Source organism: Zychaea mexicana (assembly GCF_025766255.1).
Source record: "Zychaea mexicana strain RSA 1403 chromosome Unknown BDB00scaffold_31, whole genome shotgun sequence".
In the NCBI taxonomy this organism is placed as follows: Eukaryota; Fungi; Mucoromycota; class Mucoromycetes; order Mucorales; family Lichtheimiaceae; genus Zychaea; species Zychaea mexicana.
Window position 1 is genome coordinate 72,582 of NW_026516694.1, and position 22,294 is coordinate 94,875.

At 42.5% G+C, this 22,294-nt stretch overlaps 8 protein-coding genes across 8 annotated transcripts; 2 read left to right on the plus strand and 6 right to left on the minus strand.

The window, feature by feature from the left end:
* Positions 1-1,153: 1,153 nt before the first annotated feature.
* On the minus strand, positions 1,154-2,860 carry BDB00DRAFT_938551 (uncharacterized protein). The gene is made up of 2 exons (XM_053129289.1): positions 2,202-2,860; positions 1,154-2,126 (listed from the first exon to the last, which is right to left on the minus strand). The coding sequence occupies exons 1-2, from the start codon at positions 2,725-2,727 to the stop codon at positions 1,552-1,554; spliced, it is 1,101 nt and encodes a 366-aa protein (XP_052980260.1). The 5' UTR covers positions 2,728-2,860; the 3' UTR covers positions 1,154-1,551.
* A 1,727-nt stretch (positions 2,861-4,587) lies between these two features.
* Positions 4,588-6,841, minus strand: BDB00DRAFT_871756 (uncharacterized protein; the record flags this gene model as incomplete). The annotated part of the gene is made up of 11 exons (XM_053126865.1): positions 4,588-4,800; positions 4,874-5,018; positions 5,098-5,236; positions 5,327-5,603; positions 5,698-5,888; positions 5,959-6,019; positions 6,098-6,155; positions 6,222-6,269; positions 6,342-6,484; positions 6,573-6,655; positions 6,748-6,841. The coding sequence occupies 11 exons, from the start codon at positions 6,839-6,841 to the stop codon at positions 4,588-4,590; spliced, it is 1,452 nt and encodes a 483-aa protein (XP_052980261.1).
* A 426-nt stretch (positions 6,842-7,267) lies between these two features.
* BDB00DRAFT_871757 (uncharacterized protein) lies at positions 7,268-7,751 on the minus strand (the record flags this gene model as incomplete). Its single annotated transcript, XM_053126866.1, has 2 exons — positions 7,268-7,554; positions 7,688-7,751. 2 exons carry the CDS (start codon positions 7,749-7,751, stop codon positions 7,268-7,270), a joined length of 351 nt encoding a protein of 116 aa, XP_052980262.1.
* Positions 7,752-8,258: 507 nt separating this feature from the next.
* On the minus strand, positions 8,259-11,763 carry BDB00DRAFT_928496 (uncharacterized protein). Its single transcript, XM_053128928.1, has 10 exons — positions 11,489-11,763; positions 11,280-11,404; positions 10,898-11,181; positions 10,667-10,801; positions 10,368-10,588; positions 10,019-10,273; positions 9,635-9,953; positions 9,502-9,530; positions 8,826-8,891; positions 8,259-8,756 (listed from the first exon to the last, which is right to left on the minus strand). The coding sequence occupies exons 1-10, from the start codon at positions 11,739-11,741 to the stop codon at positions 8,326-8,328; spliced, it is 2,118 nt and encodes a 705-aa protein (XP_052980263.1). The 5' UTR covers positions 11,742-11,763; the 3' UTR covers positions 8,259-8,325.
* An 861-nt stretch (positions 11,764-12,624) lies between these two features.
* On the minus strand, positions 12,625-14,816 carry BDB00DRAFT_820372 (uncharacterized protein). Its single transcript, XM_053123295.1, has 5 exons — positions 13,657-14,816; positions 13,431-13,543; positions 13,280-13,331; positions 13,011-13,200; positions 12,625-12,936 (listed from the first exon to the last, which is right to left on the minus strand). Exons 1-5 carry the CDS (start codon positions 14,476-14,478, stop codon positions 12,689-12,691), a joined length of 1,425 nt encoding a protein of 474 aa, XP_052980264.1. The 5' UTR covers positions 14,479-14,816; the 3' UTR covers positions 12,625-12,688.
* A 1-nt stretch (position 14,817) lies between these two features.
* Positions 14,818-17,125, plus strand: BDB00DRAFT_820373 (WD40-repeat-containing domain protein). The gene is made up of 5 exons (XM_053123296.1): positions 14,818-15,056; positions 15,138-15,472; positions 15,556-15,805; positions 15,888-16,459; positions 16,522-17,125. The coding sequence occupies exons 1-5, from the start codon at positions 14,847-14,849 to the stop codon at positions 16,859-16,861; spliced, it is 1,707 nt and encodes a 568-aa protein (XP_052980265.1). The 5' UTR covers positions 14,818-14,846; the 3' UTR covers positions 16,862-17,125.
* A 1,633-nt stretch (positions 17,126-18,758) lies between these two features.
* On the minus strand, positions 18,759-19,255 carry BDB00DRAFT_787441 (uncharacterized protein; the record flags this gene model as incomplete). The annotated part of the gene is made up of 3 exons (XM_053120702.1): positions 18,759-18,900; positions 18,988-19,175; positions 19,253-19,255. 3 exons carry the CDS (start codon positions 19,253-19,255, stop codon positions 18,759-18,761), a joined length of 333 nt encoding a protein of 110 aa, XP_052980266.1.
* A 578-nt stretch (positions 19,256-19,833) lies between these two features.
* Positions 19,834-20,465, plus strand: BDB00DRAFT_938559 (ATPase, F1 complex alpha/beta subunit, N-terminal domain-containing protein; the record flags this gene model as incomplete). Its single annotated transcript, XM_053129290.1, has 3 exons — positions 19,834-20,030; positions 20,127-20,169; positions 20,267-20,465. The coding sequence occupies exons 1-3, from the start codon at positions 19,925-19,927 to the stop codon at positions 20,463-20,465; spliced, it is 348 nt and encodes a 115-aa protein (XP_052980267.1). The 5' UTR covers positions 19,834-19,924.
* Positions 20,466-22,294: the final 1,829 nt, after the last annotated feature.

The following is a 22,294-nucleotide window of genomic DNA, read 5'->3' on the forward strand; positions in this document are numbered from 1 at the left end:
AGGCTCATGATGAAGTAGTACGACGTAGCCCTAGTAGTACATAGCTATGATTAGTTGCTGATAAGCTGCACACCTACCAGAATTTCGGCCGTATAATCTTGTTTGCATGGATCGACAGTAAAGAAGGTGATCGAGCATGTGTTTAAATTCGAAGGAGAACTGTGTAGACATGGGAGTACTCGTGCTTGGACTCATTTATCTCACCAGAAACGTACGTACTCATGATTTTATATTTCAGTACTGTAGGATGGTATCTGGCTCCAAATTTGTCAAGGACACATCAACTTTCTCGTACGATTGGCTACAGTACTTTTCTTTCGAGTGGCCTTGAAGTCAGTTTAAAAAGCACCCTTTTAAAAGCAGGAAAACGGCACTTGCGACTATCACCTTTACCCGAAATTCAAATGATTTTTTTGAGAATGTTTTCAGCCTAGCCAGCTCAATCAACTATACATGTGTCGTTTGAGCTCCATACCCATCATTGAAGAAATTTTTGAAGTTGTAACTACGAGGAATAAGAAAGGCATTATCACATGGTCAGTGATTGGCTGCTCTTTCGAATCCTCGATGTCATCCACGTTGCCGTTGGTTGATAGAACGTGTAACCAAATGGTAAGTCTATCACTCTTACATATGACAAAGTTTTCTCAAGAGGTGCGCGGGATACTTACATTTGATTTTACACTTGTCGAATAGCTCCATGATCAAGCTTCGTACAACGTTGATCTGTTCGTGCAGTAGCCGCTTTTCTGAATCTTCCGGTGCTTGCTTTGAACTGCGGTATATAAGAAAACCCCTCAAATGTATGTATGTTGTTGATTACTTTTTGTAAGTATCCCTCGAAAACTTTGTGCAAAGACTCTTCTTACGATTGGTAGGGATATTTAAAATGAAATATGCTTTCGTTGCTCATTCGAGCATTTCCCTAATTATTCTTCGGAGCTTATCAAAGCTTGGCAGAGTTACAAATGCTCGAATAAACAACTCAAGATATTATGTCATTTAGGATGGGGTAGTAGGATCCCCGAGATACCGACAATATCATTGCTAGCTAGTAATGGTTGCAAACCCAGAAGTCCTGTCAATGGTAATAAATCAACTTCGCCATGATATTCTCACAATGTTCAAGATATAGGTTGCTGTGATTTTTCAGCTCACTGCTTCAAAGTTTGCTTTAATTGGAGTCCGAAGAATACCGTATTTTTTTGATAATGATGAGCTGGGATATGTTGTTAATGAGTAGGGCGAATATGAGCCCATGTATTATATCATTGACAGAACTTCTTTTACTACTGTAGTATAAACAATGTTGGGGATCAGTCTTTACACCAAAATGAATAACGATGATCCTATGAGGGAAGAAAGAAGATGAATGAAAGGTAGAAAACAAAGAAGAGGGAAAGAGAAACAAAATGAAGGTAATGGTAACGAGCCACACATGTATTTGTGCTCATTATATATAAATTATAAAAGGGAAGGAAAATGCGATCTTCTTGTAATAAACAGGGCGTCCTTTTATAAATATCGTTGTTCCAAACACGCACACACGCTCTATATTCTTGGAGGCTGTTGCTGCTGCATCTGTGGTGTAGCTTGCGGTTGTTGATGTTGTACTGGTTCTTGTGCATGCAAATCAGCCAAATCAGGCTTGTAATAACCGACGTTTGCTTGCTGCATGTATGCAGGATCCTGACCATACATACCAGCAGCTGCAGTAACTGGCTGCTGATGCTGCTGCTCATAGTAATAACCGGAATTATCGTAATAGCCAGCTGTACCTGCCCCCATATCCTGGTGTTCAGGATAATAATAACCCTGCTGTTGTTGCTGGGCCATCATGTCCTGCTGATAATATCCAGATGGATGGCCATCATAGTAAGTGCCTTGATCATTGAGACGCGGAACAGTGGGTGAACGCTGAATATTGCTGTGGGCGACGGCAGGCGAAGCTGAAGCTGCAACAGCAGCTCCCATGACAGGTGTTGAGGGCGAACGATGGTGGGGATAGTCGGTATCAGACATGCCAAAGTCCTCGTAACCTGCTTTGTTGGGCTTATTGCTTCGACGAGTACATCCGCCACGACGATTCAACCATGTAATGATACCGCCGAGAAGAGCCACGCCCACTAATTTTATAGGGAGTGCGAGCGTGTGAGCAATAATGTACTACTGTGTCACATAATTAAATATTGAAGACGTACCAACACCACCAACGACAGCGCCAGCAATGGTGCCAATTGGAGCGCCGTCATCGTCGCCATCCGTGTTGGAATCACTTGATGAAGTAGGCGTCGACGTACCATCGGTACTTTGCGATGTATTGTTGTCGTCACTCGCAGTTGGATCAGCACTATCAGTTTTATCATCGTTGGAATCACTGGTTGGTTTTGGGTCTGATTCAGATGTCTTTTTGTCATCGTTGTCACTAGATGCTGCTGGTTTATCTGTTGCCGAGTTTGCTGGAGCTTTAGAAGTTTCGGCTGGTTTTTCTTCCGAGGTGGGTTCTGGCGAGTCGGATGTAGCTGCTGGAGGGTCGTTCGATGTAGCAGGTTCTTTGGAAGGTTCAGGTTGTGGTGCTTCTGATGTGACAGCAGGAGGGTCTGCTGATGGCTCAGCATCGGCTCCGCCACCGCCCGATGCGTCGGCCTCCTGCGGCCTAACCACAGTGGCAATTTGCAGGAGAATTAGGACGACGATGATCCAAGTGGTTGATGAAAAGAGGCGCATAGGGTATTGGACAAGAAGAAAGGGATTAAGGAAAGGAAAGGGGGGAAGAGAAAGGGAAAGAAAAGAGATGTGTTGTGCCCATCATTGTTCTCGATGTTACGGGACAATTGATTGAAGCACAGAATCCATGGAAATGTAAGATAAACGCCCGCACCCGAACCAAGACCGCCATGTTATTTTTGCCTGTGACACAATGTTTAAATTTTCCATTTATTTTCAGTTAAGACGTGTGCTTTGCTGACCACAGTCGGTGGCTATCGATGGGTTTCTTTTACTTTCTTGCGAAAACGTGCACATGTTATTTGTTATGCAACCATAGAAAACAAGATTCTGTCTGCAAATATTTGTAGGCATTTATCTGATGGATGTGCTGTCGTTTGTTTGTGCCTGGTATATAAACAAACCGACCTTTGTGTCACCTTGATGAATGTTGCTATATTTATACTGGTTTAAGACGACGAATAAAAGCAGACGAGACCATATCAAGTATCGCTTTACATTATACAAATGCTAAACTCCATCTCGTGCGCCCCTTTGCTCGGCATTGATGATTTCAGTCATGGTCCCATTATTCGAACATTTCAATTCCATATCGCGTTACCACTGACAACACTTCTGTAACTCGTGCAACCGGACGTTTTCTCTCAAGTACGCTTGTGGAAATGCGCTAGGGATCTTGTGGCACCTAGAGCAGGAACCACTCTTTTTGACCTAGAAGACCTGCGTGATGTATTTCCTCTTTGAATCATTAATTTTGCCTAAAGCTCAGCCTTTAATATGCTCCAGCATATCAAGGATTTTATATAATCAGGAGCACTCGGGCCTACAGAAAAACTTCCTTAATTTTGATCTTCTCCCCATTAGGCATATAAGGCTTTATATATCATAGTAGATCTTTTCGCTGTCAATAATGGCTTCTCGAGAAAAGAAAGATTTACTTTTATCTCACAAGTATTCGAATACTACTACTCTCTAGGAGTGCAATATGCTAGGGAGGAATTTGATATTGAAAGCGATATATGTGCTTCTAATTCTCAATAAATTGAGCGAAACATATATGCAAAGGCAGTTTTTTGGGTACTATACTCTCACACATAGGCGTACGTATCTATATCATAACTTAATTATTGCCATAGAGACTCCAACGTGAATGGAGTACCGTGCTTCGTTTTATCAGGTAATTAGTATCCAAGTCGCCATGGAGTTATAATTAATATGATAGATTGTTTTTCTACCAGAGCAGATGCAGAGAGACAAAGCCTGTTGGGCAGATGCCAATCATTGACCATGACTGGCTTGGATATATCCGTAGCTTTCTCTTGCTCCGTTCTTCCTGGTATAACCAACTATGGCTTTCTTGGAATCAGCTGCTATCATTATAATATCGTGAGGCGACGCTTTGTCTCATTTGTATAGTAAGCTGTGAAAACCAGTAGATTCTGCTTTTACTGAAGCACAAGAACGCAATGTTTGAATATACACATAAAATAACATATAACGGAAAGCAATGTCCGATCAATAATATGATTTTATGTATGATATATCAATTTGTGCATATCAATAAATAGCAGTCAAAAGAGAAGAGAAAACTCACTTCTATAATGGCTTTTTATATCGGTATATTACGTTATTAAAAACTTTTAAAGTGGTTCTTAAAGTTTTCAACCACTAGCCATATCCTGTAGGAGCGAAGAAAACAATTCATACGGGAAGCTCATTGTTAACATGCAGCGGAGAATGCGTATGTTGCTTAGCAGAACCGTGTAATTCTGTACTCGGCGAAATGCATAGCTAACAGTTATGATAGCTATATTAGAGGGTAGCTATTAAGCAAAATCGATCCAAGTTTATTCTCATGGCTTAAAACAGAACTATGGTAGGAACATGGCCATTCTTCATAACCTCCATAACCAGACCTTCGTCATATCCAGTTAAATGGGTCGATCCAAATGGGTTTTGCTCACTGGATCCTCGGGTTAAGATTACGGGTTTGTGCTGAGCTCCTTTTGATGTGTCCTTCACAGACACTGCGTTCTTTGAGTCCCACGGTATACGCTTTTTCATTTTGTCGATCTGAAGCAAACATACGTGCGGTTAACTTATCAATAATATAATGTCTTACCACCATGCTACGGAATACTACTACCTTCATGTCTGCCGTCACAATATCTCCGGGAACACCAATATCATCTGCGTCGCTTTCAACATCAACTAGTACTTTTGGATCGTGATCGTGATTATTGTCGTTCTTATCGTTCGGAAAGTGTAGCTGGTACGGACATCGCTTGTATCTGAGCCAAATCACACTACATCGTCAATTTCACTTTTGACGATACATTTTTTACTTTCTCTTACCCCAACAGATCTTACCGTTGAAAATCATAATGTCCAGGAATATTGCCATGAAGAATAACCTTTTTGCATACGTGCAATGTGCCATCCATCAATATATCAATACCCAAATGGAAGTAGTTGAAGAAATAATCAGTAGGTTCCAGGGCTGACGTATCTAGTAGCCAGTAAAATCCAAATCATTGATGTTTATTTACAGTTATTGTCAGTCCTTTAAAATTTCGACGCTGCTTATTTGTTTTCTTACCTTTCTCCTCCTCTTCATTGACAGCCGTGTTATGTTCCTGATCATTTTTCCCATCCTCAGCTATCCTTCCAATCATTGCGCCATCATCGGTGACCGAATGAATCTTCATCTTGTCTTCTTCTTTGTAGAATATCCGCGACGGCTTACCAAGCTCTGCTAGAATGTCCTGTGGAGTAGATATTTGAAGCGTAATACGAACTTGACTGGTTGTTAACGTGTTTTCGCGCGAGTCCAGAGAGTCATGTGTGGGGAAGTGGAGTACAACTTCCTTGCCCGGCTATATTTGTTATTGAACCAATCCATGTGTCTCAGCAAAATAGAAATACAATCACCTGTAATTTACTCCTCAAACACATCATTCCAATATTTACCTGTGCCTTGACACTTTCAAGTTCGCGTCTTCCGATTTTACCGTACTTTAGCGTGGTGCTGGCATTATGTTCCGCCACAATCTTTGCTAGAGAAGGAACAGTTGCCCTTTGCCAGTTTGGACTTCCGTTTGAAAACAGGTATATATGTGATGCAATAGGTGTAGTTCCATCTGGAAACTCTAGCGGGAGATCTAGTAATTCCGATAAGGAGCTTAGTAATCATACTAGATACTAAACCTTTTTATTCTGTCAAAATCTTACCTGTAGACGATTCATATAATTCTCGGTGGCGTGCGGGTATCGGGAAAATAAAGGAGAGTCCCTGAGAGTATTTATTTGTTTGTTTGAGAGCTTTATACCTTATGTAAGGCAGTATCTGATTCAAGCTATGACTACTTACTGGGTATTTCAACGTATATACGGATCGCTCTCGAACAAATTCGCCTGGATACGTTGGTCTACACACAAAACTGGGTCAGCTGCTGCTACTCGACTCAGTCAAACGTGACAGAAAGCACAATTACCCGAATGCTTTATAGATCAGCAAAAATGTTGGTATAGTTCGACTTGAGCTAAAAAAATTTGCGTTAGCATGAAATCTTGCTCACACACCCATCCGTATCTACAGTAACATCTTAGCATACCTGACATCGCTGTTTTGATACACTAGCTTGATTTTTGTTGGGTCAAAACATTCAATAGACTTCATACGTTGGAGCGTGCCATCAAAGCGTAAGTTGATACCATTCGTGGGCAAAGCAATGATAAAATCGTACTTGATTGGTTCCTGTAAAAAGGGCGATTTATTATTATGACCATCATTTCCTCCTTTTCTGATATTATTCCACGTACATATACTAGACATACACACACACCTCTTGACTGTATTTGAGCTCTACTGAAGGGAAAAAGTTTGGGCGTTCTCGCAAATAGTGAATAGTGTCCCACAATGTCGAACCTACATCACCAGAAAGAGAGATAAGCAAGACCAAAGAGTGGTTACAACCGCAGTAATTGTAATCCTTCCGCTCCGCATTTCAAAGAACCGACCTAATCTGAAAGGACCCAGACTACGCCCAGGTGTAATGACTAATTCGATGCGCTTTGAGCGTTGTTTCTTTTCATTCCTCGGTGATTCTGCCATTGTATTCATTTTATGTTTGAGCTTTATAGAGAGACAGTGAGAAGTGAGAAAAAAAGGTTCAACACCAGGAGGGTATACGCATAAAGGAGCGGGGTTTATGTTTTAATAAGACGGTGATCAGCTTGCAGGGTAATATGATGCTATTTTGCTTCCTATCGTTCCTTTTGCTGCATGTAGCCGCAAATCAAACTGTTATGACTCGTATATTTGAGCTCTAGACACAAACACTACAAGGACACACACACGCAAGAAATATACATGAACAAGATATAAGAGCTACTACTACGTTTACTGCTACTGTTCCTGCACGTGGTTGCCATGTTCATTATCGATCCGTTGGTCATCATCACCACCACCTGTCCAAGCGATCCAGAGCATGTGACACGACAGAGCTGTACGTATATAGCTTCAAACGATATAGACCGACTATAACTTCCACAATAGGACAAGCAAAACAATGTAGGTAGCCATGGTTACAGCGGTTGTTAGGATAACCCAATCGCCGCTAGTTTTAAAGGGTATAGAAAGGTCAAATACGTCGCCAGCTGTGCGACGGCGCCAAACTGCAATAGCCAGCATTGCAAGTCCAAAAACAAAAAATGTAATTCCAATCTTGTAGAATTCCCGAGTGAACACCTTCAGAATCAGCAATCCAGTCGAGAAGGCTGCAAGTGCTGTACGCCAGTAGGCACCTTCAAAGGTTCGTTGACGGGCTGTTGTGCATGTGTGTGAATTTTTTCGGTTTCGCAAAATCCCCAACCCCAATTACAAGAACACAAAGGTCAAGTCACTTCCAACAGTTCACAAAACCAGTGTAGTACCCAGCAATAACCTAGAGTATGTTACCTCGAAGATCTTGTAATTCGGTCTGCGTCAATAAAACAGACTGTTCACGATGCCCTCGTACCATTCGTTGTTTTTTCATTTTGCTTTGTGATTTGCGAAGATCAGAAAGAGTAAAAGCCGAACTCAAGTCCGCTGCACGCTGCAGTTCTACTCCTGGAGCGTTTGGGTTGCCCAATTTGCTAACGAGCTATTCAGCTTGATTCTCTTGAAAGTCAATACTACTATATACTATGTACTTGTAGTTACGTATTTTGCTTTGTGACAGAGATCTAGCGGAGCTCACCGTTTCATACACTATCGAGTACTTTTCGGCAGCAACAGGAACATATCAATCATAATTTTTAGACGGGTACCACCATATGGTGCTACTGGATGCTTTGTACTTTAGATCCGACCAATCTTTCAAAAAGTCGATATCATATCATGCGCATTATTAAGAGCTGCTACACGCTGTGTAACAATTGCCGCATAATGTATTCTGCTTTTAAAAACAGTGATGCGCGTTCTAGAAGGTTATAGTGCTGCTTCTTTTCTTATTGATACTCTGTAAGTTATTTTAAGATATGAAGACTTGAAAGATATGTATTGCTGTTTCATGGCTTTGGTTATATGTGTAAGGTGGGGTAAGGTATGAGGTATCAACAGCCTCCTCCGTCACCCCCGCCTCCGCCTCCGCCATCACCACCACATCCTCCATCACCTCCGCCGGATGAATCGCCCGCGGAAAATCCTCCATAACCGCCACCACCGCTTCCATTGCCATATCTTCGATTGAAAGTAGGAGTTGGAATGAAAGCCCGGCCATCGAACCTTCCTTTGGGGGAAGTGGTAAAATTGCACTCTTCGTCAGAATACCAGTCGTAGCCATTGGTCGTCCATCCCCATAAACGGTACTTTTTTGAGTACTGACGGCGCATCAGCCCAAAATGATTGGCTAATGGCATCCACCATTCAAGCGTTTTATCTCCCAGAATAAGCCGTGGTAAGGGTCCGTGGGCGCCGCCCCAGTCGTAAATGCTGGTATGTAACGCTCGTATAATCGTGCTTCCTCGTTTGATAGGACCAAAAACTAAATTGAAACCAAATTAGTTACTGTAGATATATATCAATGTGGTTGCAGGTCCATGACAATCCATACCTCTTGGAAACCGTTTTTCTCGCTGAGCAACTGTGTTTACACCTGTAGGAGGATATGTTGTGGTCACTATAAAATTGATGGTGGATCAACCAAAATGCAGTTAGATATGATCGTTGTTATACGATCTACGTGCTACTGATTGTTATGGCTACCAATTCTATTGCAATATATACGATTTACGTGTTAATATGTGCTATGTATAACATTTAAAAACAGAAAAGAGAGTAGATGACACATACATTTGCTCGGCATTTTTTGTTCGAGCCACTAGAAAGAGATTTTAGTAAGAGAAAGAAACAAGTCGAGTATCGGTATGACATGTAAAGTGAGAAATTGTAGTGACAGTATCTTCTCTGTCTTTCTTGCCTCCACTAATAATTGTGCTATTTCCATATTAAAGTTTTTTAGTGCATAAGTGGAAATATCCATTTGCGCATGTAAAGAAAAGACATTGTCCTTTACCCTATATAGCCATAGCCTGTATGCTCAACACCCCTGAAAATTTCTTCTTGCTCGCTCTTTACAGCAATCGATGGCACTGGATAGTTTGTTGGCATCATCATTGTGTAAAGAGAAAGTCTACAAGCTTTTGGATGCGCATATCATAGAAACATTCATATATTGTTATACATAAACTTCAAATGATCATGCTTATGCACAAGCATATATTCACTACCTGAACCATGATAGCTCACATCATGCGGCCTACATTATAACAAGTTAAGTAAAGTGGACATACGCATGCGCAAGAAGATTTTGGGTTGTATTAGTCTACATTTTCTGCTTTCTTTACAATAACTAGAGCTTACTTGATGGTTAGAGACATGCGCTGCTCTTGTCGTGCAATGTGACTAGAAAAAACGTTCTGTAAGGTCTTATAATTTTCATTCTTAGTTTGCAATTTTTTTGAGGCTGAGAACAATCGGATCATTTTCTTCTTTTCTTTATGATTGCTTCCGTTAGGTCGTTTTACGAGATTGGAGCTCAATGCCCACATGTTGTCACTAGCATACATATCAAAATGCTTCGGCAGTACTGTATCGTCATGATTTAACACCATTCCTAGGTCATCCAGCATCATTTGACGGTATCGTGAAGGGTGCAGCATGTGTACATGCCACGCCGCATCTATAGATCACACCACAGCGTAATAAGTAACTATATAACGAGCACAGGTTTGATACATTGCTTACCAATAGCCCACGTGGGGAATATCACTTTAAAATTCACTTTCTGTGATGCTAATGCTTTTTTCTTGACAAGCAGAAAATCGTGATAATCTCGAATAGCTTCCGGTATCTCACAGTTCACCGGATCTTTCCATACGCAGGCAATTTTCGCTACCATGGTACTAACAAAGTGGCGCTGTCGCATCATAGCTTGGACAAGATCCAAAGATAGTGGTGTGGGGTTACTTTCGTAAGTGCTGCGAATAATATTTGACAGTTCTATGTAGAGGTAAACGCAAAACATCTGGTGTCATAAGTGCTATAACAATGATACTGGATAGTACATACAAACAACACTTTTTCCTTTACAAACCTCTGGCGTACGCGTCATACTCACGTGACAGTTTTTCATCGAGTGGATAACCAGATTGATCTCGGGGGTACTGTAACAAATCATCCAAGACATTTTTAAGATTCTTGCTTTCTTTAAGTTGTTCCTTCCTTGATAAAAGATCATGACAAAATCTCTCGCGCATCGCCCTATCTTCTTCTGTCATCTTTTTGCAATATCCTTTGCTATCAAGAAATGTCCCTCTATCATAATAATTTACAATTATTTTAAGCTATATGGTACGCTTGCAACATATATATATCATACTGGGAAAAAGTTACTTGATGGAGTACGGCAGAGATGACAGTAATTGAGAAACTGCAAACGTGTCAATCGTGTTTTCCGGCTGCTTGCAAATATGACTTGGGCATTTCAATACTGCATTCGGATTCGTTCTAAATTGAGCAAATTGCTCCCTAGCATTTTACGACGAAATGAGTAATTGTACTGCTATCAGTTTAACGTAGCAAGGAAAAAATAATCTGCTGTGAAAGCCGAAAAATAGTATATACCAAGTTTCGACAACTAAAATCTCGTTACAAGAACCACATCGAGTGCAGCAAACATATTTATCGTGCACATGCTCTGCTTCATCTGGGTATTGTAAAGTATATCCTCCTCTTTTTTCCTGAAGAATGGCCATCAACTTGTCTTTAGTCAACTCCAATGGATAGACATAGGTAGCGGTAAGCTGCGCACTTTGGCTACTATCCGAACTCCAAGAGTAAGAGAGAAAAGCTCTGAACATTAAATTGTCCGGCTGATGACCTAATTTATCACGCCTTCGCTGCTTATGCTATTGATTGCATTCATTCAAGGTGGCGGAACGAATCATTGATCAAAATCAACAAAGAGGTATACATTTAGATCAAGACAGTTCCTCTAGTAACTTACCATTGCTTTCAGGGGAAAATTTTCGACAAGTTGCAATTGGATAGTATCATTTTCACTATCGCATGCAATATCCTCATAATATCGGAATGGCGAGAGTAAGTGAGCGTGCCATGCGTAAGCGACATCTTGATGCATAAGAGCAGATTGTAGGCATTAATGATTTGATTCTTTTCTACAGTACTAGAATAATTATAGAAAAATTTGCTTACCCAATGGTACAGGTTTATTTGAGTCCCATCTGTTAACATTGCCGTTGTAACACGTTAAAAGAAACTCGAGGTATCGTTTTTCAGCAGCAACCATGAAAATTTTGAATATTTCTGGACTCATAGATTGCTCCAACTCGTAAAACGACTCCAAAAGCGACAGGTAGTAAAGATAATTCTCAACCGTTACTACATTATCGAGCTGAGGACCATCTTTTGCTGGAAATACTTTTCCTGAGAATCGATTGTAGGGCATGAAAAAGCGAAACAAAAGTTAAACGAATGGTAGCCACGCAAGAATTTGCGTTGTAATATCGAGTTATTAAATTATCGAGTGCAGTTACTGGATTACACAAGCTTTGAGATCACGCTTGCTGAGCCAACAGTGTTGGAAAGAAAACCAAGAGAATTTGTTGCTGATAGAAACGTTGCACAGATAACATGCTTGCTTCCATGTGGTACATTGTGGCTGTACATCGATATTGGGCTTATTGAGCCAATGTTTAGAGGAGAGACCAAAAAAACTCTTAGTTTGGTATCCTCAATTCGTTCATCGGCTGCATCCTTGTAAAGCTCTCATACTCATTTGTATTTCAATCTATCGAAGGTCAGTACACTACGATGACTTGGCTATAGAGCAACGGACTAACAAAGCATCGACAAAGATGCTTTGCAGTGGCCAGCCTCGATGTGTATTCTTACGTTACTGTACTGCTTTACACTTCTACCGTCGTGGCTGCTGCGATTGACGTATGTACGTTATTTTTCATATAGTGGCTCTACCCAAGCTTCTCAAGGGAGTTACACAAATAAATACAGAGCTCATAAACTTGCATACAACGTTCCGGATGACAGCGAGCAGGTTATTACTCATCAATGTAGTACTTAATGTTATGAAAGAGCACGTAGCTTTCCGGGCTCATTTACGGACACTTTGAATATCACTGTGATCCGACATCCAAACAACAACTAGAGCCATCTGCTTTTTGCGCATCAAGAGTCGTTTACCAAGAGTCTCCAGGGATCACAGAACACACTATCAAGTTGGTTCTTTCATTTCTGTTGCAAAACTTACGAGCAATGTTTTAATGATATGGCCAGAAATACGCTCTCCAGTTCTCAGCGTACTTGTCACAAGATAATGGTATCAAAATAATCGTTTTATTGGAGAAATATAATGCTGCTTGTTGCAATAGGACTCCACTATTTTGGCTGCCATGTTATAGACTCTGAATAGTAGAAACGCCGTCGCGGAGTGTTAGAGCGCCCAATGGACCGTTTGCCCGAGATCTCGTCTTGCTGCTGCCTTGACGATGGTCCATCAGGATTTTGGTATGGCTTCCCCTGGTCTACTACAATGGCATTTTGAACTTCAAATCCAGCTTTTACTTCTTCTTCGCTTTCGCCTTTTTCAACTACTTCATCCTCCTCCTCAGATACTTGAACATAACCTATTGGTAACATAGACACAATGATAACCCCTTTCAATTCTATGCCCATCCCTTTTGCTTTGTATCATACTTACCGTAGCTGTCATAGTCATCATCATTATCGCTATCGTCTTCCTTTGATTGTCCGTAGTGAGATAGTACACGACCTCCCAAGTTTCCGCACTGAAACTGCAATGACGCTTCTCCAGATTCAATCATTTTTTCAGTCATCTGCCGTAAGCGATGGAAGAATTCATCCTTTTCCCATTCTTCGTCTGTATCGGTCTGTGATTTTTTTAAAATCAATGATTGTTAGCATGTCCGGTGAACAAAGCAACTTTCAAACACATATATTAATAGTCACCTCGCTTTGTTCAATAGGTGAAACAAATGGTTTGACTTCGACCGTACCGTCTCTACGATCATTTCATGGAAAAAAAGGAGCAGGCGTATGTATCAGAGAAGAGGCGGGGGAGGGAAAAGGTAGATGTTTGGAAGCATTGGTTTATACACACTGTGTAATTTGCTGTTTCAGCTGCGCAACTTGAGATGCTTGTCGACGGACCGTCATCTCCAACATTTCATTAACAGCCAGCAAGGATCGATTTGATATCTCCAAATCAGCTACCTATATACGTACCGCACCGCAAGGAGTAATAGCACACCACGACCACTCCATTAGAAACAAGAGACCCAAGGCCAAAATGATTCCCAGTGAAACACTCATTGCACTAACAGTACCTTCCGATTTACACGTGCTTCGTTGACTACCGAGTCTTCATCCTCATCCTCTCCTGCTTGTTCATCACTGCTGTTCGCGCCTTTCCCTCCATTTGTCTCCAAGGCAGCATCTGTAGCTAGGCTATCTGTATGGCTACCGATAAGACTTTGATGTTTTTTGAAAAGCACATCGGAAGATTCATCATCAGAACTCTCATCGCTACTTTCACTCGCGCTACTATGGTCGCCGTCGACATTATAAGAGGATGAGGTTGATAAAGAATGATGTGTAACGGAGCGTGCTAGAGATGATTGTGTATGGGTGGATGGTGTTTGAGCACTAGGTCGTCGCTGCTGCTGTTGATGCTGCTTTTGTTGATGATGTCGCTGAAAATGATTAGAAATGGATATAGGCGTGGATGATGTTGCAGAAGGCAAAACAGACGTTGTGCGCGATCGAGCAAGCGTTTGCTTTATTGGAGGCTTGTATACCTCAAACGAGGGTTTGCTTCCAGTTTTTGCTGTTGTTGTCGTCATTGTCGAAACGGGACGTGGGTTTGAACGTTGTTGTTGACGTTGGGAATCTGATGTCGACAAAGTAGTAGGTCTTTGCGACTGCGAGCGCTTAGGTGGCGGGTGGTATATATTAAGCTGGGGCTTTTTTCCAGTAGTGGTGGATCCATAAGGTCCTTCGTCGACGTTGATCTTTGCTGAGCGAGCGACTCTTGGTTTATTGTTGGGTATAGGCGGCATTGGCTGAGTGAATCGTTTCACAGAGAATGATTGCGTGGGACGAATAATGTTGACAGCCTTTGGATGGGCATTGCTATTACTTTCTTTCATCGTTAGGTGTGAATGGGGGAAAGAAACGGAAACTGGGTGGAAACTAAAGTGCTCGGAAGAAAAAAAAAGTGTTTGAACTAAAAGGCGTTATATTCCCGAAGTTTTATTATTGTATACTGCAACTGCAAGGCACACGCATACATCCATCCACACACAGGGAAGCTTCCAGCAGGCCGGATGCACGCATTCCGATCTTACCCCCTTCTTCCCCCTCAACTGTGTGCGACATTGCTTTCTTTTCAGGCACCCGGCTATTCCAGCATGAAAGCAGCCTCCGCTGCGTGACGCGTTTTCCTATCTCAGCGGCGAATTGCTTGTCTGATAATTTCTTTGGGCAAACTGCTATTTTTGCTTTACTACAAAGAACGATGGATACAGCCGGTGCTCGCAAAAAGTTAAGACGTGCAGACGACGATTCTTCAGATATTGAAGAAGAGAAGAATGCCAATGAAAAAGATTTGGAAGCTTTTCTTTTTGGTAACGCAGACGACGAGATCTGGGAACAAGCCGGCCATGAACTCAGCGATCGTGAATCTGACCAAGAAAAGAGCGAGACCGAAAAAGACGATGAGGAACAGGTGCGAAAAGTGCATATCATCGAGGCGTAATACGCTTTTCTTATGGGTTGCAAAACTAACTTGCTTGTTTTGGATAATAAGGCATTCTTTTTTGATTCAGGACCGGGTTTTGTAATGGACAGCGATCCCATGCCTGTGGCCGAAGACGAGACCATGAAAGAATTGGATCTGGATAGTGCAAAACGATTTGAAGGTGACGATGAAGTTGATTACGAAGACGATGAAGACGAAGACGACGAAAGCGAACCAGAAGAAGAAAAGAATTACGGATACAGTCGCAAACCAGCCTGGGAAGACGAAGACGATGCACGTTTGATGGTATCATTAATGGCGGCCGATCGCTTGAGAAAGCTACGCAAAGACGAGAACGAGGATGTTGTTAACGGTCTTGAATACGAAAAAAGATTACGTACACAGTAAGGACAATTGCACTTAGTTCATGTATAGCGGAGCGTCGCGATAGGAGCTCATATCACTGATCCATGATTTGCGCGGTTAGACATGCCAAAATGCATCCACGACCAGAGTGGGCCACATTACCATCTGACTTAAAACGGAAGCGTGGTGGCGATGGCTCGGACGATGAACATTACGAAGATGACGAAAATCAGCTTGATGATGAAGATCGATTGGACCTTTTGAAAAGCACATATGGCGTTTTGCAATTACGGCGCGAGAACCGAGTCTTACCTTCTAATTTCCTTGACATTAAGCGATACAAGAACGCAAATCAAATGTCACCATCTGAAGTAAGAAAAAATAATGTGGATTTTCATAAAGTGCTTTCTAGTATTTTTATAAGAATACTTAATCTTTTCGTGCTGCTGCTAGGCCACGATTTCCACCGTCGAGTTTCATCCAAATGCACAGGTCATGATGACTGCCAGTATGGATAAGACACTTCGCCTTTTCCAAGTTGACGGCAGAGTCAACCCCAAAATCCAATCCGTTCGTTTCCAGGACCTGCGTCTGACTTGTGCAGCATTCCATCCCAGCGGTGATCAGATCATTTTATCCGGCAAACGCGAATTCTATTACATATACGACGTACAATCAGGCTCCATTGACCGATGTCCACGTATTTGGGGTCGTCAAGAACGATCCTTGGAGAAATTCTCGATCAGTCCATGCGGTCGCTATATTGCTTTCAAAGGAGACGACGGCCACATCATTCTTGTCAGTGCACTTACAAAACAGTGGATTGGTGATCTTAAAATGAATCAAACTGTAAGAAGTCTTGATTGGTCCTCAGACGGCAAATACCTATACAGCATTGGCTCTGATGCTGAAGTCTATCAATGGGATGTTGGAGAGCGTGAATGCGTAAAGCGATGGCGTGATGACGGTGGAGTAGACTGTACTGCTCTTGGCGTCAGCTGGAACGACAAATACTATGCTACAGGGTAAGTGAAATAACGAATTTTGACGTATTGCAGGAAATGCTGATTTTTTTGCTTAATTGTAGATCGAGCTTGGGAGTTGTGAATTTGTACGACCAACGGGTATTGGAGCCTCAAAACACACAGCCGAAACCTTACAAGACACTTGGTAACCTGACGACAAGCATCAGCCAAATCAAATTTAACCATGACTCTCAGTTGATGGCATACAGCAGCAGCGACGTCAAGAACCAATTAAGGGTTGTGCACACAGCAACTGGTTCTGTCTTTAGTAACTGGCCCACCGAAAGAACACCATTGAACAAGGTGTCCGCGCTCAACTTTTCACCAAATAGTGATTACTTGGCCGTTGGTGACATGCGTGGCCGAGTATTGCTATATGGATTAAACCATTACGCACTTTAAGCATTTCTCTACTTTTCTATACATTGCATCTATCACCTACTTATCATCCGCACACACAAAATATGTAATCTATCAATCAACCATACCAAGCTCACCCTTCATTGTTTTACAACCGGCAAACACGCAAAAATTAAAAATAAATTAAATGTACATTTCTTGATATATTCTGAGAACAACACAATGCTCTAGTATGATAGATAGGCTTATTCACCGTTTGCGATTAGGATAGGTCAATAATGTTCCTGCAAACACTCCAATGGCAATATCCATACAAGCAACCACCTTTAATATAGCAAATGGTGCTCCCTGGCCGTCTTGTCCAATTTAAAAAACATGTGCTTTGAACACCAACGCTTCGCGGTACAAGCAGAACAGTACCATAAGAGAGAGGTACCAGCACCAAGCCTTCCGTCACTTTGAGGTACAAGTCACCAAGAAAGCCCAATGCGAACACACTGACTATACCGACAGCTTAAAAGTTCGAGATGGTAATCACTTTGCTCGCAATAATAATTGTACATAACCAACGGCCGAGTAGCCATTCAGAATGGCAGCAAAAGAAAACATGATTAGTTAAACCAGCAAGGCATGTTTCCATCGCACGTATCAAAGTCAATCGATGGAGCAGTGGGATCGATTGCATTTACTCAAAACCGTATCCAATAAATCAAGGCACAAACAAAACGGATTCATATCACGTGCTTTGCCGACAGTTCCATTTATAAAGTACATATCAGCGTAATTCAAAGATGTGAACTTGTTACTAAATTCACTATATTTACCAAGTAGTTTGTATATGATACTTACAATCGATATAGTCAGCCTGGGAACAACGTTGCAGTAGCTGAAAGAACAACGCCGGGGAAACTAATCCACGGAATCATAGCCTTGGCAATAAGCGCTATAATTTACAGAGGGAGTAATCTCAAAGACATTACCGCAGGAAGCATACTTTTCGGCAAGCAGGGATGGCATGCCTACCGTCAGTCCGAGCGCACCGCTTGCTGCTATATCAATCTATGAGTCATCAAACATGATTGGCACCGTTAACCCATCTGATCACAGTATGTGCTACGACTACATACTACCCATAGATTCCCAGTAGGCTGTGCACGTGCAATCTTGTCCAAGCGTTCTCCGCATTCTTATTTGCACCTATTGCTCTTTTCTTCTTTTTTACAGATTATCGTTCGCCACCTCTTTCACCTGTGCTAGTTTCTCCCATATTAAGCCTTTGTGAGCAGCGTACAAGAAGCGTCTGTGGCTCTATGTCAGAGAAGCATATCATCCTAATGCCAGAAATGAATAAAAAATGCGGCTTCTAGACCAAGTATGATATATGCGCTGCTTGATCAAGGCAGGGCTCCTAGATGAAGTCGTTTATGTATATCTTTACAATTTTTGCTAGGTTGTCGATATACAATTAAAGCTTACAATTCTGTGGCCAGGCGCACCCCAAAGCATCAGACACTTGTACAGTGAATCAAGTACTAGGCGTTTTGACCTCGTCATTCATCCCAATCATGGCATTCTTTTCAATGTTTGGCGACGACGGCCGGCGAATGCTTTTCCAGTTGATGCTGATATGGTTTGCGTAGCTACTGTCGACAGTACAGTCTGATAAACATATTGATGATGGTTAAAGAACACTCGATTCCATACCCAGCGAAGGGAGAAAAAGGCAAAAAAAAGAACAGTAGACAAGATTGAACAAAATAAGCTCTGCATCGCCCATGTATCCCAGCTGAAAAGACAATGGATCTTTCCTCTTAAAATGTGTGTATGTAATTTTTTCATTTTACTGCTGAGAATTATGTCGCAAACGAAGATACTTGGAGAGAGAGAGCGGGGAGGGTGTTGATGCGGTATACTATGTACAATGTTGATCTACTTTTCGTTATTTTTTCGCCTTGTCTAGAAATTCTTTTGCTTCGTTGATCTTTGTTGCAAGATACGGTGATCCTCCACGGTCAGGATGGTTCAACAACATGATCTTTCGGTGTGCGTCTTTGATTTTAGGCTTGGTTGCCTGCGTCTCTCTATCCACAAAACATATAGCCATGAGTAGATATTCTTTTTGCGTACGATGCATACACTCCTCTCATATATAATCACAGCCAATTTACCTTAAGCCAAGAATTAATGCTGCTTCACGTTTGTTCATTTTGGCATCAAAACCACCTTTGTGAAATTTAGAGAGACGGGGTGCCTTGGCAGTTTTTGGCAGTTTTTGGTATTCCTGGAATGCACGGATACCTAAGCGACCGGCCGTGGCAGCACCAGCAACAGCAAAACCAATAATAATTGGGGTAGACTACATAGCATTCCAAGAGAGTTAATTCTTGCGAAACAACGCCAAAGTAATTCCAAATTACAGCATTGGTTACTTACCATGTTATTGTATTATTATTGAGTGTATGTAATACTGGTTAGGTCCTTTTCCTCTTTGCTGACAACCAAATCGCCTCTGGTCAGCAATTTGGAACACATCTAGTACTAAGCCACCATAATCAAAGTACCTTAGATTCGGCTTTTTGCAGTGCATGACATGAATTCGTAATATGCAAGAATAGTTTAAATGGGGTGTGCTAAGCTTTCCTTTTCAAGTCTTGCAAATATCATATACAAAGATTACTTTTGCTATCATCTTTATGGAAAAAGGCACTATACGGCACTATTGCAAATCAATCTGTATCGCCTCTTTGTCCCACATGGAAACAATCGTGTCGCTTCTGATTCAAGAAACATTATGTTTAATATAGGCTGTACACCATTTAAAAAATTCAGCCTCATTTAGTTCTGGCTGCTTGAACCAAGTTGCACCAGTTGCGGTTGCAGTTACAGTGAGCAGCACGTTGCGGATGAACATTAATGCGGGCAAACAGCAAAGGACGGGACAACAAAAATTTGTAGCTGAGAGGATGACGTAGATGGCTCCTTTAGCTGTGACCCTGGCAACAAGTTTGGCTGGGCTGGCACAGAAAAAAAAATTAGCCCACCCCAGCTCCAGTTGAACCCCCCTTCCTATCTTTTTTTTCTCTCCTTTGAGAAACCATATTCACAATGTATTTGCCCCGAGTTCTCGCGGCTTCCCGCAACGCCGTCCGCGCCAACAAGGCCAACGCTCACTTCCTTGCCCGTGCTGCTACCAAGCCTGCCGCCGTCAAGGGTAACCGTCGCTTTCAAATATGCTTCAATGGGAAAATTTTTTTGCCCTCAAATGTCATTGACACGTTCTTTAAATTTTCAATTTCCCATTGTATAGCTCGTTCCTATGCCACTGAGGCCACCTCTGCTGGTCAGATTCGGTACGCTTTTACGATGATATGCTAGCAGGGTTGTGATGCGGCATTGTGCATATAAGAATTAGAGTAACTGATTGTATATTTCCACCACTTACACTAGTTCGGTCATTGGTGCCGTCGTCGACGTCCAGTTCGAGCAGGAGAACCTCCCCGCCATCTTGAACGCTTTGGAAGTCCAGGACCACTCTGGTGGCCGTCTTGTTCTCGAAGTTGCCCAGCACTTGGGTGAGAACACTGTCCGTACCATTGCCATGGACGGTACTGAAGGTACAGTAATCGATCGCATAGGAGTAGGATGAGTCCCTTAGAGTGAAGGAAGAACAGAGGGGATTTGGTGTTTTTAGAGGAAGATGATGGTTGCTTACGCGTGAAATAAACACGCGTCTTTTTTAATAGGTCTTGTCCGTGGCCAGAAGGTCATCGACACTGGTGCTCCCATCACCATTCCCGTCGGTAGCGAAGTCTTGGGCCGTATCATCAACGTCATTGGTGAGCCCATTGACGAGCGTGGCCCCATCAAGTCCAAGAGCTCGCGTCCCATCCACGCCGAAGCCCCCGAGTTCGTTGACCAATCGCCCACTCCCGAAATTTTGGAGACCGGTATCAAGGTCGTCGACTTGCTTGCCCCTTACGCCCGTGGTGGTAAGATTGGTCTTTTCGGTGGTGCCGGTGTCGGCAAGACTGTGTTGATTCAAGAATTGATCAACAACATTGCCAAGGCCCACGGTGGTTACTCCATCTTCTGTGGTGTCGGTGAGCGTACTCGTGAGGGTAACGATCTGTACCACGAAATGATTTCCACCGGTGTCATTAAGCTCGAAGGCGAATCCAAGTGTGCCTTGGTCTTCGGTCAGATGAACGAACCCCCAGGAGCCCGTGCCCGTGTTGCCTTGACCGGTTTGACCATTGCCGAATACTTCCGTGACGAAGAAGGCCAGGATGTGTTGCTCTTCATTGACAACATTTTCCGTTTCACCCAGGCCGGTTCTGAGGTGTCTGCCCTGTTGGGTCGTATCCCCTCCGCTGTCGGTTACCAGCCCACTCTTTCCACTGACATGGGTGGTATGCAAGAGCGTATCACCACCACCAAGAACGGTTCCATTACCTCCGTCCAGGCCGTCTACGTGCCCGCTGATGATTTGACCGATCCTGCCCCCGCCACCACCTTCGCCCATTTGGACGCCACCACTGTCTTGTCGCGTTCGATTGCCGAATTGGGTATCTACCCCGCTGTCGATCCCCTTGACTCCAAGTCGCGTATCTTGGATCCCCGTATCGTTGGTGACGAGCACTACGCCGTTGCCACCGGTGTCCAGCAGATCCTCCAGAACTACAAGTCGTTGCAGGATATCATTGCCATTTTGGGTATGGATGAATTGTCCGAAGAAGACAAGTTGGTTGTCGAGCGTGCCCGTAAGATCCAGCGTTTCTTGTCGCAGCCCTTCGCTGTCGCTCAGGTCTTCACTGGCTACGAGGGTCGTCTCGTCAAGCTCCAGGATACCATCCGCTCCTTCAAGGAAATCTTGGACGGCAAGCACGATGCTCTCCCCGAAACCGCCTTCTACATGCAGGGTGATATTAGCGATGTCATCAAGCGTTCCGAGCAAATCGCCAAGGAAATGGGCGGCCAGTAAATTAGTCATCCATAAAAAACCTAAAATCCATTTCTCTTTTCCTGCGCAACTCTCAAAAACATGTAATTATGGGGCTTTCTTAGAACTGTGAATACAATTCAAACCAAAAAATTGATTTAATATGTTCCCAAACTGGCAATCGTTCTATTGCATTCTAACGCTATGCGTATATTGTATTTAATCCGTGTGCATTTGCAAAGTCATCCATCGTCTACAGCTAATACGTTCTAATGCTGCCAAGTCCCATATATTGAGTTTTACTACTGACAGCTTTGCTCTTTCCTTTCATCAGTTTTACAGTAAGTTTGTCATATACATTTGCTTAATTGTGGTTGTTCGCTACGTTTCTTAGTTGTACACATCGTTCTCTTCCGTTAAAAACCAGCAAGGACATATTTTTGTATTCTTATTGACCCGCCGAGCAATTAACAAATACAGGCAGACAGTATAGCTACTATATTGTGTCCTTGCTTCTCGTAATGACTTGTATGACA